Source organism: Saimiri boliviensis, chromosome 6 (assembly GCF_048565385.1).
Source record: "Saimiri boliviensis isolate mSaiBol1 chromosome 6, mSaiBol1.pri, whole genome shotgun sequence".
Classification (NCBI taxonomy): domain Eukaryota; kingdom Metazoa; phylum Chordata; class Mammalia; order Primates; family Cebidae; genus Saimiri; species Saimiri boliviensis.
Window position 1 is genome coordinate 118514617 of NC_133454.1, and position 15782 is coordinate 118530398.

General features: G+C 39.2%; 1 protein-coding gene and 1 long non-coding RNA gene across 12 annotated transcripts in view; one reads left to right on the top strand and one right to left on the bottom strand.

The window, feature by feature from the left end:
- Positions 1-4007, bottom strand: part of LOC120364665 (uncharacterized) — a 35048-nt gene extending 31041 nt beyond the window's left edge. For both annotated transcript variants that reach the window (XR_012518173.1, XR_012518172.1), the window contains exon 1: positions 3805-4007. This is a non-coding gene — a long non-coding RNA (uncharacterized LOC120364665). The remainder of the gene's footprint in view (positions 1-3804) is intronic.
- LOC101034567 (FAM111 trypsin like peptidase A) lies at positions 3543-15550 on the top strand. Of its 10 annotated transcripts, none has more exons than XM_074401513.1 (6): positions 3543-3868; positions 4006-4228; positions 4497-4740; positions 5497-5526; positions 8368-8477; positions 11259-15550. In XM_074401513.1, exons 5-6 carry the CDS (start codon positions 8397-8399, stop codon positions 13008-13010), a joined length of 1833 nt encoding a protein of 610 aa, XP_074257614.1. In that variant the 5' UTR covers positions 3543-3868; positions 4006-4228; positions 4497-4740; positions 5497-5526; positions 8368-8396; the 3' UTR covers positions 13011-15550. The 10 variants fall into 10 exon arrangements, with proteins under 10 accessions (XP_074257614.1, XP_074257612.1, XP_074257613.1 ...); XM_074401511.1 differs by having other exon boundaries at positions 4497-4729; positions 8360-8477; XM_074401512.1 differs by having other exon boundaries at positions 4497-4729.
- The last annotated feature ends 232 nt before the right edge of the window (positions 15551-15782 follow it).

Below are 15782 nucleotides of genomic sequence, written 5' to 3' on the forward strand. Positions count from 1 at the left end.
CCAGAGACACTGTCTAATGTAGCAGTGAGAAGAGAGCCACCGTCCTCCAGATGCCAGAATCGTAAATCCACCAACAGCTTATACCATGCTCCTAGAAAAGTGGCAGACACTCCATGTCATCTGTGAAAGCAGCCAGGAGGGGAGCCGTACCCTGCAAAACCACAGGTCATGGGAACCCACCTCTGGCATCAGTGTGACCTGGATGTGAGACATGGAGTCAAAGCTCATTTTGGAGACCCAGACCCAAACCATATCAGTGTGGCTCTTTGGGGGACCTGACAATTTGGAAGAGATGGTTGAGTATCTGACCAGACATTTGAGTTAGAATCATGAAACTGAGGGAGGAAAAAGTTAAGAGTTTAAAGCTTGTCAAGTTGTAGGCAACCTAGTAAACACCACAGAATTTGGGATGGGTAAAATCTTGTTGTACCCAAAGAATAAAAATGTTCCAGAAATATCCCAGTCTTCACAGGGACACAAGTCAATTTGAAATCATCTCAATCCTGATTAGGTTAATATAATCTAAGATTATTAGTAACTCCCACTCAGCTGCCTCCAAAAATTAATGGTAAAGTCTCCTTTGAAGAAGGTTTTATCATCCTGGGTGTCTAATTTTTCCTATAAGACAAAATTTGCTACAGAAAAATAAATGTAAATCTTGGAATTTTATAAAAAGGTAAGGAACTTTTATTGGCAAAATTAAGAAAGACAGTAGAAATGTAGATTTAATGAGAAAAATGTGACAGTATTCTATACGATACTAAAACGGGAGATACATATTTTAACTATAAGTATGTACCTATAAGCCCATTCAAGGTCTCACAGAGCTCATTGAAGTGATGAGCCTTCTTTCTTCATTACTTCCTGAATAGCAAAGCGTTAGGTCCCACTCTCAGTATGAGACTCATTTTTTTTCTACCAGACCATGCCAATTGACATTTCCTGTTTTAGATTTTATTGAAACTAAAAGAAACAACTGTACAACCAAAGGTAAAGTATAACTTTAACCAAAATTACATCTTTAGACATTGTCATAAAGCCATGGGTTCTCTTATTAAGTGCTGGAACCCAGTACTGCTCCTGCTACCACACACATTAAAGATTTCAAATCCCCTGATCCTACTATTGCAAATAAATCTCCACTGAGTTATGCATGGAAGTGTTTAATAGGGTATATCATTTGCAAAAACTTATCTTTAAATAGCATGCAAATAAGGTAAGCCCTTCTAGTCTCCAATTCTGAAAGCCCTGTCATATCACTGCTTGAGCTTACTGCTCTATGACCTCTGCCTCCATCCCTCTGAACCAAAGATGGGTGCCACAAGATGTACCAGACACACAGTGGTTCTAGTAAGATTCATTTGCCATCTAAATGTTAGGTAAAATTCATCGGTGCAATGTTCAGGAACTGGGCACATAGACCCTGGTGGTTTACATATTTATACATATGAACATATATATATATATATATATATATATATATATGTTTATATATATATATACATTTATATATATAAACATATATATATACATTTATATATATAAACATATATATATATACACACATACACACACATAAACAGAGCAGCAGAATAATGGCCTCTAGCTCCATCCATGTCCCTGCATAGGACATGCTCTCATTATTTTTTATGGCTGTATAGCATTCAATAGTATACTCAGTTTTCTTTATCCAATTTACTATTAACAGGCATTTAGGTTGATTCTTTGCAATTGTGAATGTCAGGTCTCCATATGCAGCCTGGAGCCTGAAAGTCTGAAGTCCTGCTTGCCTTGGCTGATGGTCTCCCACCTGCCACCTGCATTCACCATTGTCCCTGATCACCCAGCAGAGCTTCCTAGGACAAGCCCCTCACCCAACCCTGCCATCTTGACTGTTCTTATGATAATGTGAATACCTCTCACCCAACCCTGCCATCTTAACTGTTCTTAAGATAATGTGAATACCTCTCACCCATCCTGCCATCTTAACTGCTCTTCTGCCTCACCCCCACCCGCCACTGTAACTGAACTTGTGGTCATATATACTCCTTGCCCCTACCCCCACCACTGTAACTGATCTTACTCTGCAACACTCCTGCCCCCCAAAAAAACTACCCCAACCTATAAAGCCAATTCCTACCTTACCCCTTCGCCTGTCCTTTCTCGGATTCGGTCCACTTGCACCCATGCAAGAAATAAAACAGCCTTGTTGCCCACACAAAGTCTGTTTGGAAGATCTCTTTATTAAATGCACTTAATATTTGGTACTATTGGATGCATGTAACAGTGAACAGTGCTGCAAGGAACATACGTGTTCATGTGTCTTTATGACAGACTGATTTATATTCCTTTCAGTATATACCCAGTCATGGGACTGCTCGGTTGAATGGTAATTCTGATTTTAGGTCTTTGAGGAAATGCCACACTGTTTTCCACAATAGTTGAGCTAATTTACACTCCCACCAAGTGTATAAGCATTCCTTTTGTAAACAAATTTTATCAGTATATTCAATTCTTTTTTCTTTTCTTTTCTTTTTTTTTTTTAAGTATATTCAATTCTTAACACCCATGTTTTAGACTGTTAAGCCTATTGGCCTTTAGTCACTATTTCCTTGCACACTGAAATGTGAAACAGGCAAAAGAGAAAGAAGGAAGAAAGGAGGGAGGAGGGAGAAAAGAGAGAAAGACAAAAAAAGGAGAGGGAAGGAAGGAAGGAGAGAAGAAAAGGAAGGAAGAAGAAAAAAGAAAAAGAAGGAAGGAAAGAAAAAAGAAAGGAGAGGAAGAAAGAATGAAAGAAAAAGAAAGAAGAGGAAGGAAGGAAGGAAGGAAGGAAGGAAGGAAGGAAGGAGGGAAGGAAGGAAGGGAGATACAATTGTCTCCGGGGTAGAACTGTTGCTGCTACTGTTCGGATACTGGGTACTAGCTAAGATTACCCTTTCTGAATGTAGGAATGCACAGATTCCAAAAGTGGTCTCACTGAAAAAATCTGCATTCAAATATTTTTTAAGGTTACTCTATCCAAAACTCAGAGAACCCACAGAAGATGAAGCAGTAATTTTAGCTTCTTTTGGTGTATCGTACAGGCATTTAAGGCCAGTTCCTTCCTCCAAATTTCCATGTGTTTTGTAGTTACTAACAAATCTTTCAACCCTATTAGTTTACATACATCATATAGTCCTCTATCAATTGCATAAAAGTTGTCCCCTTTGTGACCCTGATCCCCTTCTCCAATACACATCTACTCAGAATGGAGGTCTTTAAACAGCAGGCTGCCTTGCAAAACCTCTCCAATCTTCCTTGATCTTCAGCTTTGAGATGCAAATTCCTAGAGCCCATATCATCTTCATCACTACCATAAACGTCTGCACATATTGAACGTTTTGAAGAATCGATTTATGACAAAGGCGTTTACTCTTCCTGCCTCCGTGGCTTCTTCCCGATTATCCCGGCCGCAGGGCCTATCCCACCTGCTGCGCATGTCCGGGGGGGGGGGGCAGGAGGCGGGGCGGGGGTCGTGCCCCGGGAAGGGCCTGAATCTCTCCATTTACCCAGCTAGCCTCAGCACCTCCTCTGTGCTGCTGCAGACGGCGCGCTGCAGACAACAGCCTGGTGCCTCCGCGCCTCCTCCCCAGCCGTGATTTATAGGAGGGGACAGCCATATTCCTGCGCCCTGACTTCCACCTCCGCTTCTCTCGCGCGCGAGACTCAAGCTGACACAGTGGCTCTGCCGCCAGCGTCCCAGCTCCTCCCACTCCTAAGTTTAGATTTCCCGATCCCTCTCCAGCCCTGCCCAGCCCAACCTACCGGAAACTAGGACGCTTTCGCTTCCCAATACTCCGGACTGGGCAAACCGGGAGAATAGAAGCAGGCAAGGACCGCCGCGGGCAGCGGGGCCAGGGAGACAGGGTCCTGCTCGCGGCGTCAAGGGGGAGCGCGGTGGCTGGGAAAGGTTGGCGCACTCCCTCGGCCTCGCCTTCCCAATCACTCTTTTTTGCACGCCGGCAGGTGTCCCCAGCGCAGCCAATCCGCTTCCGCAGTAGGTGAGTTGCTGTCTAAAGAGAGAAGATAAACTCCAGTATCTTCAAGTCCATTGGCCAGACGAGCCATTCGGCAGGTGAGTTCTATTCTCCTACCGAAGTGCTGGATCCCACGGAACTGGAGGAGAAAAGTCCCTAAAAATCACGAGTGCAGGCGTCTGAGACTTGGTGGGAACGGACCGTCCTCTTAGGTGAGTTACTCTTTGGTTCTGGGGCTGACCTGGAATTTTGTACTGCAAGTAGTGTGTGGATGTAGCTACCTGAGGCCCCCGGAGCAGCCAGTCTCTCCGCTTTTCCAGCGGTCCATAGAAGCAAAAGAAAGGAGAGATGGCGGTTTAGGCGGGAAGCGACGTGGCTGATGTAAAAGTGAAAGAAAGTAACCAATTGGTTGGCAGGCAACGGTTCCCAAAAGGCGGGCGATTCAAACTCCTAGCCCCACCTGCTCTGTTTCCCGCCCAGCTGGAGCTCTGGAGTCTTTGCTTCCTCAAAGAGCGGAACCTGCTTCGAGCGCTGGATTCCAGGCTGAGTGCTGCCAAGGCGCGCAGGGAGCCAGCATACAGGGCGCTGGGGGTGCTCTGCAGGGTGCGGGCGCGGCCGCGGCGGGCTCAAGTCCAGGCTGGGAGGGGAAGGAACGGATGCCCTGAAGCCAGGGACTGACTGCGCCACCCATCTGAGGAGCCCGGAGGACACAGGTTTTATTTCGGTGGTGCTGCAAGTCCCCTTGTGTGCTGTGGGGAGTGGAGCGGTGTGGTGGGATTGAAAGAGGCTTAGAGTTAGCCTCAACCCCTGCCCCTGCCCCTGGGGGAAAGGCAGAAAGGGTGGTGGGGTTGGGGTGAGGAGAAGCAGGAAGAGGAGGATGAAGGAGAGGAGGACATGGAGAGAGAAGCAGAGAGTGGGGAGGAGAGAGAGAAGGTAGGAGAGATGAGAGACAGACAGATTCCTAAGGGGAGCTCTCAGGTAGGCTGGACATGGACCCTGTGGGACAGGCTGCTCTGCTTTATCCCTTTACTGTAGGAAGTTAAGCAAGTCCTTTAGGTAAGTAGAACCTTGACCTCAAGTATAAAACGGGGTTGGAATAGGATAGCTAAGGGCACTTTACATTTTGATATAACCTGATTCATCCTGAATACTGAAAACAATGTAGAGAGAGGGAAGATATTGGAGTGTTTTCTTAACCTCTTGCCCATTTCCACCGTGATTGCTCAGGTACATGCAAAATTCATATTTCCTTCTGCCCGTTTTATTTTCCTTTTTTAGTCTGTCTATTAATCACTCCTAAAGCACCTGGATCCTCTCTCAAGCTTCATAAGATGAGACATCATTAACAGACACAGTGAATCCCCAGATTTTCTTAATAGTTGGGCAACTGTTCTTAACAGTTGGGCAAGTTCCTGCATTTAAGGATCTTGCAACATAGCCCAGTTCCGCAATTATATATTTTCTATTTTAATTTTCCTAGGTTCTCTGCTGTTTAAAGAGTACCCCTGTGGTAAGTGTATTGATACTGATAACATTTACATCACCTTTTTATATTGCTAGATTATTTACTGGGCAACCTGTTACATACAAGCCAGTGTTTTAAAGGCTTTGCATGCAATATTTATGTATATGTATATATACACACACGTATATGTATGTATATATATACTTTTTTTGAGACACAGTCTCGTCGTGTTGCTCAGACTGGATTGAAGTGATTTGATCTTGGCTCACTGCAACCTCTGCCTCCCAAGTTCTAGCCATTCTCCTGCCTCAGCCTCCCAAGTAGCTGGGATACCAGGCAGCCACCACCATGCCCAGCTAATTTTTATATTCTTAATAGAGAAAGGTTTTCACCAAGTTGGCCAAGCTGGTCTTGGACTCCTGACCTCAAGTGATCCACCAGCTTTGGCCTTCCAAAGTTCTGGGATTACACGCATGAGCCACTGTGCCAAGCCCACACTCTATTTCTTAATCTTTACAACAAGGTTGACTCCCATCTTAGGGTGAGGAAAATGAAGGAAAAACAGTTAATTAATATGCCCGAGGTCATGCAGTTAGTAAGTGGCTACCTGATATTTGAACTCAGCCGGTCTTAGAAGTTCTAACATTGTTTTAGCACTTCCATATTTCTTATCTTGTTTGGAATCATTGCTTCTTTTTACAAACAAGAAACTGAGGCTCAGAAAGGCTAAATGAATTTCCTTAGTCATTCACTGACAGTAAACTAGAGAACCAGGACTCTTGCTTTATAGTGGAACAGTTACGAGAGTAAACATAACCTTTAGGTAACTTCCATTTGACAAGAAATACAGGGGCTAGAACATAAGTTAAACAACGACCCAGAAAGTGAACATTCTATAGAGACAATTTCTCTGTTCTCTTCAACAAATCAATGCTCTCTCTACCATAAAAGAGTCTTAAAAGACATATAAAGGAAACTGTACCTCAGCTGGATCTCGGAGTGAGTAAATCAGTATTGTGATTATGTAAGAAAAAGTACTTAATTTTTAGAGATGAGAAGTGACCATTAGAGTTAAATGTCATGATGTCTCTAGCTGTAACATAAATAATCTAGTAAAATAAAAGGATGGTGTAAGGGTAGCCAAACCCAGGTTTAGCAACTCACACCTCAAAAGCCAAACATGAGAAATGGGAGTTGGTGGGACAAAAAGCAGATTCCTTCAGAGAGTGAGCCAGCAAACTGAGAATATGGCAGAATAGCATCCCAAAGTTAGTACAAGATTTAGGCTCTTTATGTTAAAGGCATGGGAAAGAGAAGGGATTTACAATCAAGAGGTGACCACTGACTGCAGACATCTGAGCACCATCATGAGTCAAAGAAGGTTGGGAATGTCTTTGTCCTGATGTTCCAAAGAGCCTTGATTTGTTGGAGAGAACAGATAAACTGTCTCTATAGAATGTCAATTTCCTGGGCTGTTTATATGTGTTATTGTTTGACTTATGTTCTAGCCCCTGTGTTTCTTTTCAAATGGAAGTTATCTAAAGATTATATTTATTCTCCAGGTCACAACGCTCCTATAAATCTTTAACAACACATAGTTGTTTACATACTTTCCCTTTTATCCCAGAGTTCGTTTTCAAAATTACATGACTACTGTTTTTACATATTATCTCTCTGCTCTAAAATTAACATGGCCTCTATGCATAAATGGGTAAAGGCCTCCTTGAACAAAAATAGTTAGTTTTTTTCGTTCTTTTACTGTTTCACTGTTATAGAAGTTGATTTAAAAAATGAACAGAAGTTCATTATACCATTCTCTCTTTTTCCTGTAATAAATTGTTCATACTAAAACATCTTGAAAATATGTTCTCTCAGTTTTATGATCTTGAGTAAAAGTTTAAGCTCCCTGGGTGTACAAGCTCTTTATCAGTAAGATGAGACAAATAATACCTATCTCATAGGGTTGTAAGAATTACATGAAGTAGTTGATGAAAAGCATTTAGAACAAGGCATAGTACATTACTTACTCCATTCATTTATTCAATGTATCTTTAGAAATGTATCTTTTTCAAGGGCTTCGCATGTGCCAGACATTGTTTTAGATATTGAGGTACTAAGGACAGACATGGCTGCTGTCCTCAATGGTATTTATCTTTTTAGTGGTATTTATTATTATTGAAGATGTCACTATTTTATTTAAAGTTTGTTTATCCTCTTTTAGGGAGACATCAGAGGAAAGATAGAAGGAAAATACCTCTTTAAACAAAAAAATCTAAAGCAGTAACTAAGGTTTCTGACTATCATTCTGGGCAAACGTCCCAGATTTCTTTTTAAAATCTCAAATTTCTTTCATCAGCTCTTTGTTCACCACTTCCTTGTAATTTTATCTTCCCTTGCCATCTTCATCCTAAATGGAGACCAGATTTTAACATCAATGTAACTAGAACACCTTTTTGAAATTTCCAACTGAAAATTATTCTATAAGGTATTTATATCTCCATTTGAATTCCATCTCTGCCACGTAGCTCTGCCTTTGACAGCTCGTCCACCTTCTCTAAGATATACTTTCTGTCAGCAAAGTGTAGATATACCTAATTTTCCTGGTATCTATGGGAACTTGCAACTAAAGATGATTTTCATAAAGTGTTTAGTATAATTTTCATAAAGTACCTGACACACAGTGTTCTGGAAAAGAGAGCTTTTATTGTTGGGGTGATTATAGTTGGTGAATAAACTATTTGCTAAGGTAACATCTCCAGGGAGAGCAAGGCTGGAGCTCGTCAGGAAAGATGGGACATAGGACTTTAGCTAATCTTTTCCTCTATACAATTAATGACAGCTTTGAAGATACTGCTATAACTTGAACATTTGAAATTAATGTTTCAGCTGAACCATCCATTCATCTTCAAGCCATCATGAGCTGTAAGAAGCAGAGGTCACAGAAGCACTCAGTCAGTGAAAAATGTAACAGGAAAATCGAGCACTATTTTTCTCCGGTATGTTTGTAAATTCTACTTATGTAACATAGTCATCTCTTGGTACCTATGTGAGATTTGTTCCAGGACATCCCTTGGATACCAAAATCCATGAATGCTTAAGTCCTTTATATAACATGGCATATTATTGACATATAATGGATCATATGCTTCTGTATACTTTAAATCATCTTTAGATTATTTATATTACCTAATACAAGGTAATTGCTATATAAAATGTTGATATACTGTGTTGCTTAGAGAATAATGACAAGAAAAAGTATATATATATGTTTAGTTCAGGCAAATTTCCTGAAACTTTTCAATTAAAAATATCCCTGAATATTTTCAATCTGCAGTTGGTTGAACCCATAGATACAGAACCTACGGATACTGAAGCCTGACTGTTTACCAATATTAGACTTAGCTATCCTTGACATTGGATTTTATAGTTCTTCTTGCCAAGAAATTACTTTGTGTGTTGGGAATATTAAATAAGTTAAAATTATTTTTACTTATTTTATCTATTTGGGGGTAGCATGGAGAAGGGAGTTGTAATACATATCTTGGCTATATTGAAGCAGTCTTTAATAAAAAAATCTATTGTAATATTCCTTGAAAAACAACAAAATAAATTCAATAAAATATGTCACAGTAAACCATGTAATAAACCAAAATTAATACTTTCATAGCATGAAAACATACCATTCGAAATATGACTGATCTATTCAATCATAATTATGAGCTACATTTGAATACAGTTTATAAAACAATGTTTTATGTATTCGTTCTTACCATAACCTCGTTAGGCAGTTAGGAAAGATTCTGTCAAATCTTCAATTTGTTTATTGGAGGAGAGAGGGAAAGTGAGTCGTTGCTTGAGGCAAGAATGAAGTGAAGACTTGGAGTTAAGTTTAATGACATCTAGTTGGGCCTTTTTCTACTGATTGGGCTCTGTTATATCAAACCATTGTATCTTTCCCTGAGTCTAAAATGCTCTTTGACTTTATCAAGAAAAAAGTTAGAGGAATGGTAAGCATTTGAGTGTGAAGCTTACAATTTCTCAACTTGTTTTCTTTTCTCCTGATTCTGGAAAACTTGAATATATCTAAAAAGTCTAAGGCAAACTTGGTTATGTTTTTCTCTGCCCTACTCCATGACAGAGCTAATTACTATATCCTGTTCCTTTTCCCCTTTCAGAAGGGTCTATATCTGCCCAAGAATCATTTGAATAAATAGGAAGTTTATTATAGTATTCCAGTAGGGTACATGACAAAGATATTTCTGACAGCATTAGGCTGAAGGGATGCTTGTTTATATGCATGCCCAGAGTAAATCTGTATTAGCTTAAGTTCATTTTATTTATTTTTGATCTGTAATATTAGTATAAAGAAGGAAAACAAATGTTAATATATTATGTGCTAGTCACTGTGCTAGGTATTGTCATATAATAATGCTACACTTAATCTTTACAATATATCTGGCATTGTTATTCCCATTGGTAGTAAGGGGTGTGGCTGGCATATGAACCCACATCTGCTGGTACCCATGCCATGATGAATATGACTTGGGGGAAATATGTCTTTTAGACATAGGAAACAGATACTCTAATTTTTCATCAAGTTTCTACTATTTGATTAGTCCTCTTGCTTTAATTCCTCTCCCCAACTCCACCCGTTTCTTACAATAATGCCCTACAAAAATGGCAATCATAAATACAAAGTTTACAAAAAAGAATATATACACTAGTCCAGTGGAAAAAAATTGCACTAGAAATTGCAATTTTGATATTCACTTTATTTATTGGTTATTATGTGTCCCTAGAAGATACCTTCAAAAAAACTTTCTGTGCCTTAATTTCTCCATCAAAAGGACAGAACCGTCATGTCTGTTCCTCTTTATTTTTTAAAATGCTGGGATTAGTTGATGTCCTAGAGAAAATAATTTGAGTTTTCATGATATATGCTTGGTGATTCAAAGTATTTATTACTACAAATTACTATAACCAAATAATTAGTTAAATAATCATGGTTTTGTTTTATATGTAATGCTTATAATGAATTATGGTAGCTTATTGCTGAATTCAGTATTTCAAGAACAAATTTTTGGCTGTAATTCATCATTGTCCTCAGAAAATATGAAAATTATGTAGCTGAAGATATTAAAGAAGACCTGAAATAACACTATTTTGATACTAGTGCACTTTTTTTTCTTTTGAGATAGAATTTCACTTTTGTTGCCCAGGCTGGAGTGCAATGGTGCGATCTCGGCTCACTGCAACCTCCACCTCCCAGGTTCAAGTGATTCTCCAGCCTTAGCCTCCCGAGTAGCTGGGATTACAGGCATGTACAACCACACCCAGCTAATTTTTGTGTTTTTAGTAGAGATGGGGTTTCACCCTGTTGGTTAGGCTGCTTTTGAACTCCTGACCTTCAGGTGATCCACCCGTCTCAGCCTCCCAAAGTGTTGGGATTGCAGGCATGAGCCACCATGCCCAGCCACTAGTGGACATTTAAGAACCTCTGTTTCTGATGCACCTGGGAAAAAAAAATTGTTTCTTCCCTCACATTTTTTAGAAAAATTCACGAGTATAGTAGTATCAAGAGTTTATCTCACAGCTGTTATAGGAAGCTCAGCTTTCATTTTGGATCCCAAGTCAAACACTGATTTAATTCTATTAACTGGCCCTTTTAGATCAGTTCTGAGTTTCTCATAGGACTTTTATGAATTTCATAACTGAAAAGAGAACCAAAAGACTAGGGTTGCATTCAGAGTTTTAAAATAGCTAACATTTATTTTTAGGTCTCTAAGGAGCAAAATAATCCAAGTACTTCTCAAATGAGGATGGTGTCTAGACGTGGCCCAAGAGACATAACTAATACCCAGGCTCAACAATTCCATTCACCTAAGAAAAATCAAGAAGACCAGACCATGCCCCAGAATAAGATAATACATGTTACCCTGGATGTAAATCACAAGAAAAACCAAAAAATGAAACATGGGCTCACACATAATGAGAATGGTAGTTTATATATGGCTCTCAACACTCTCCAGGCTGTCAAACAAGAGATAGAAACTCATCAAGGCCAAGAAATGCTTGTGTGTGGTGCAGAAGGAATCGAAGGGTACATAAACCTTGGAATGCCCCTCGCTTGTTTTCCTGAAAGATGCCATGTGGTCATTACATTTTCTGAAAGTAAAAGTAAGCAGAAAAAAGATGACCAAGTATTTGGCCGGCATGACAAGGCGTCAACTGACTGTGTCAAATTCTACATTCATGCAATTGGAATTGGGAAGTATAAAAGAAAAATTGTTAAATGTGGGAAGCTTCACAAAAAGGGGTACAAACTCTGTGTCTATGCTTTCAAAGGAGAAACCATCAAGGATGCTCTGTGCAAGGATGGCAGATTTCGTTCCATTCTGGAGAATGATAATTGGAAACTCATTGAAAACCATGACTCCATTTTAGAAAACACCCAGCCAGTTGATGAATTAGAAGGCAAACTCTTCCAGGTTGAGATTGAGAACAGAATGGGCCCCAGTGAAGCAGGTCCTCAGAATCCTGAGTCAGAGAAAAGAAACACCTGTGTGTTGAGAGAACAAATCATGTCTCAGTATCCCCGTTTGAAAAGAGAAAGTGAAAAAATCAGGGAAAACTTCAAGAAAAAAATGAAAGGAAAAAATGGGGAAATATTATTTAAATTGCATAGAACAAACTTTGGGAAAGTAACAAAAAGCTCTTACTCTGTTAAAGTAGTGAAACTTCTTGGACATCTCAGTGACTCAGTTGGGCACTTATTCTGGGACGGTGCAACTACAGGTTGTGCCACCTGCTTTGTTTTTAAAGGATTGTTCATTTTAACTTGTCGACATGTAATAGATGACATTGTAGGAGAAGAAATAGAGTCAAGTAAGTGGGCAGACGTAATTGGTCAATGTGTAAGGGTGACGTTTGGTTACGAAGAACCAAATGAAAAGGAAACAAACTGCTTTTTCGTTGAATCTTGGTTTGAGGTACATGATAAAGAGCTCGACTATGCTGTACTTAAACTGAAGGAAAATGGACAACAAGTACCTATGGAACTATATAATGGAATTGGTCCTGTGCCACTTAGTGGGTTGATACATATTATTGGCCATCCATATGGAGAAAAAAAGCAAATCGATGCTTGTGTTGTGATCCCTCAGGATCAGCGAGCAAAGAAATGTCAGGAACGTATTCAGGCTAAAGAAGCAGGAAGTCCAGAGTATGTTCATATGTACACTCAAAGAAGTTTCCAGAAAATAGTTCACAACCCTGATGTGATTACCTATGACACTGATTTTTTCTTTGGGGCTTCTGGCTCCCCAGTGTTTGATTCAAAAGGTTCATTGGTAGCCATGCATGCTGCTGGCTTTGCTTATGATTACCAACGTGAGATTCGTAGTATCATCGAGTTTGGCTCTACTATAGAATCAATTCTCCTTGATATTAAGCAAAGACATAAACCATGGTATGAAGAAGTATTTGTAAGCCATCAGGATATAGAAATGATGAGTGATGAGGACTTATGAGAATTCAGTCTATTAGATTTAAAGGAATGGCTTATGGAGTTATTATTTCATAGGCATTGATGAGAGTTTTCTAAATTCCAAAATGATCAGTTTTATCAATAACAATACTATTAACCATTTCCTATCTGTCAGGCACTTTTCTAAGCACAAGAAGAAATTAGTCCTAACACCACTATGAGATGGACTAACCTGCAATATTTTAAAGTCAAGCAATGTGAATAATAACAAGATTAAATAATCAGTTTCATGACACTGAAAGTCATGTAATCACTATTTTTTTCATCTTTCATATTTTTGTGTAAATTCATTTGCTACAGTGCAGGAATCAAAACTTGTTCATCTCATTATTCCCTACATCTGACATAAGGAAAGTAAATACTCAGAAAATTGTGCAGGTCACTCAGTAGCAAAAGTTGGGGCTATCATTAATACTAACTTAGGAGCTAAATGCTTGATTAGAAATGATCTCAGAATCTTTTAGAATTTCCAAAATCCTCATATTACTGAAACTGTCAGAATACATGGGTCCTGAAATTCAGAAGATGATAGTCATTCTTCCCATGTTTATAGTCTATTAAGGCAAGGGATATCTTAAACGTCATATTACTTTATTTAGATTTCTTCTATTCCAATTATTAATGGTATATAATTCTCATTGTTTTACTTCTTCATGGTATTGTGAAGACTATATAGATGATTCAGCCAAGCCTGCAAATCTCCCTCATCTGGAATTCCACTGGACCCAATCTGTTTTCCATTGCCAGTGCAATGCTACTAAAGCCATACAATATCAAGCACCTTCTGTCTAGGTCCAGGGACTATCACAGAAGAGGTGGGCATTTAAGATTGTAAGGGCTGGTTTCAAGCGGTGCAGTGTAGGAAAATAGCCTGTTGCATTGCAAGGGTGATGTCATCTTGAAGTGCAGCTGCCATGATGACTGCTGTTTGACTCCTGCATACCAAGATATTCTGCAGCAATGTCTTTAAACAATGCCGGTAGTACAGATAACCCCTCATAAAGATGCTTAGCTAACCTCCCCAGTGGTCAGGTGTTTCACAAGAGTCTGAGATGTGACCAGCTACACATTTTGCCAAAAAGGCTTGCTATGTAAAGGGTATTTTGGGGAGGGTGAGTGCTGCCATTTGGTGGCTGCAGGAAACATTGCTTCTGTTTTTAAGTTCCTATTAAATGTTTCTTTCTGAGAAACTAATTGTCAGCCTCTTTAGCCTCTCAGTTTCTTTGGCGTTTGGGGGTAGGTTTGCATAGACCTGCTCACCATGGAACACCCGGAGACTTTTAATGAAGAATGGTAGTAGAAACCAAGATCTAGATACTAGATATGCTCATTGCTACTGGGGTGTTGTTTCTTTTACACTCCCACAGCTGACAGGTCCCAGAAATATATGTGAATATATTTACTCATATATGTATATGTACACATATGTGTACATGCCTTTCTTATCTGTAAATTCCACCTCCAAACGCAGAAGCATAACGCCTGCCGTCTCTCACACATTCACTTAATTGCTTAATCCACGTATACATATATAGCAGTGTCAGAATTGTTAACTTCTGCCTCAGTGGGAAATAACTTTATCAACTCAAATACAGTGTCTATATGCAATTTCTGTGCTTGTAGTCTTACATACTCCATTCATTCCCAAAGTTGTTTCAGTCACCATCTTGTTTCTCACCTCCTTCAGTGAGGTTGTTTTACATGCTTATAATACAGTTATACATACATACAATAGTTAGATTATCTTGTCACAGGGTGAATTATTTCCTTTGACCCCTTGTCCTCCTAAATGATAATTTAATGTGTATACATTCATTCACTCTGTGCTGTAAAGTTCTGAGTTTTATCATACAGAATAGTTACATCACCCTAGAAATCTGTGCTTTACCTATGTATCCCTCCCCTCTCCCCTCTCCCCAGTAAAAAAACAAATCACTGATCTTTTTACTGTCTTTATGGTTTTTGCATCTTCTAGAATGCTATATAATCAGATTCTGTTATATACTGACTACATTTTCCACCTTTTTTTTTTTTTTTGATGGTGGTGATTTTTCTGCTTAAATGGGCCCCACGCATAAAACTGAAGTTCAGTCTGGTGTTCCCAAGCAAAAGGTGGCTGTGGTATGCCTTATAAAGAAAATGTATGTATTAGATAAGCTGGATAAACTTTCAGACATGAGTTACAGCATATTTGACTGTAAGTTCAATATTAAGGAATCAACAATATATAATAATGTCTTTTCAACAGAAACACACATAAAACAAGTTTATGTACTGACTGCGATGAAAATGTCATGCCCAGAAGATAATAGGAATTCAACACTGTGTTACTCCTAAAGGCAATGCTTCAGTATTTGTTAATTCAGTATTTGTGACATCTTTATAGACCGTAACTACCACAAATAATGAGATTTGACTGTATGATTTGAAATATGGCTTCAAGTCTAATGCCTGTCTAATCGCCACAGAGACTTAAAACGTGGCTTTACTGTTTATTAAATAATTTATGAAATATTATCCTAATACGTATTAGATAGAGCAGATATTATTATACCTGTTTCCTATGTGAGAAGGAAGTATCACTGAATTTTTGCTGAAATTGCTGGTACCTTGGAAAAGACTGGGGTTTATGTCTCGAAATAGCTTATTCTTTCTCCTAACTGAGATGGTTCAACAGAACCAGACAGCACCATCGCCATTCCTGCATCTAAAGTACACCCACCTTTGATCACTTAAGAAATATAAGCATTTCAGA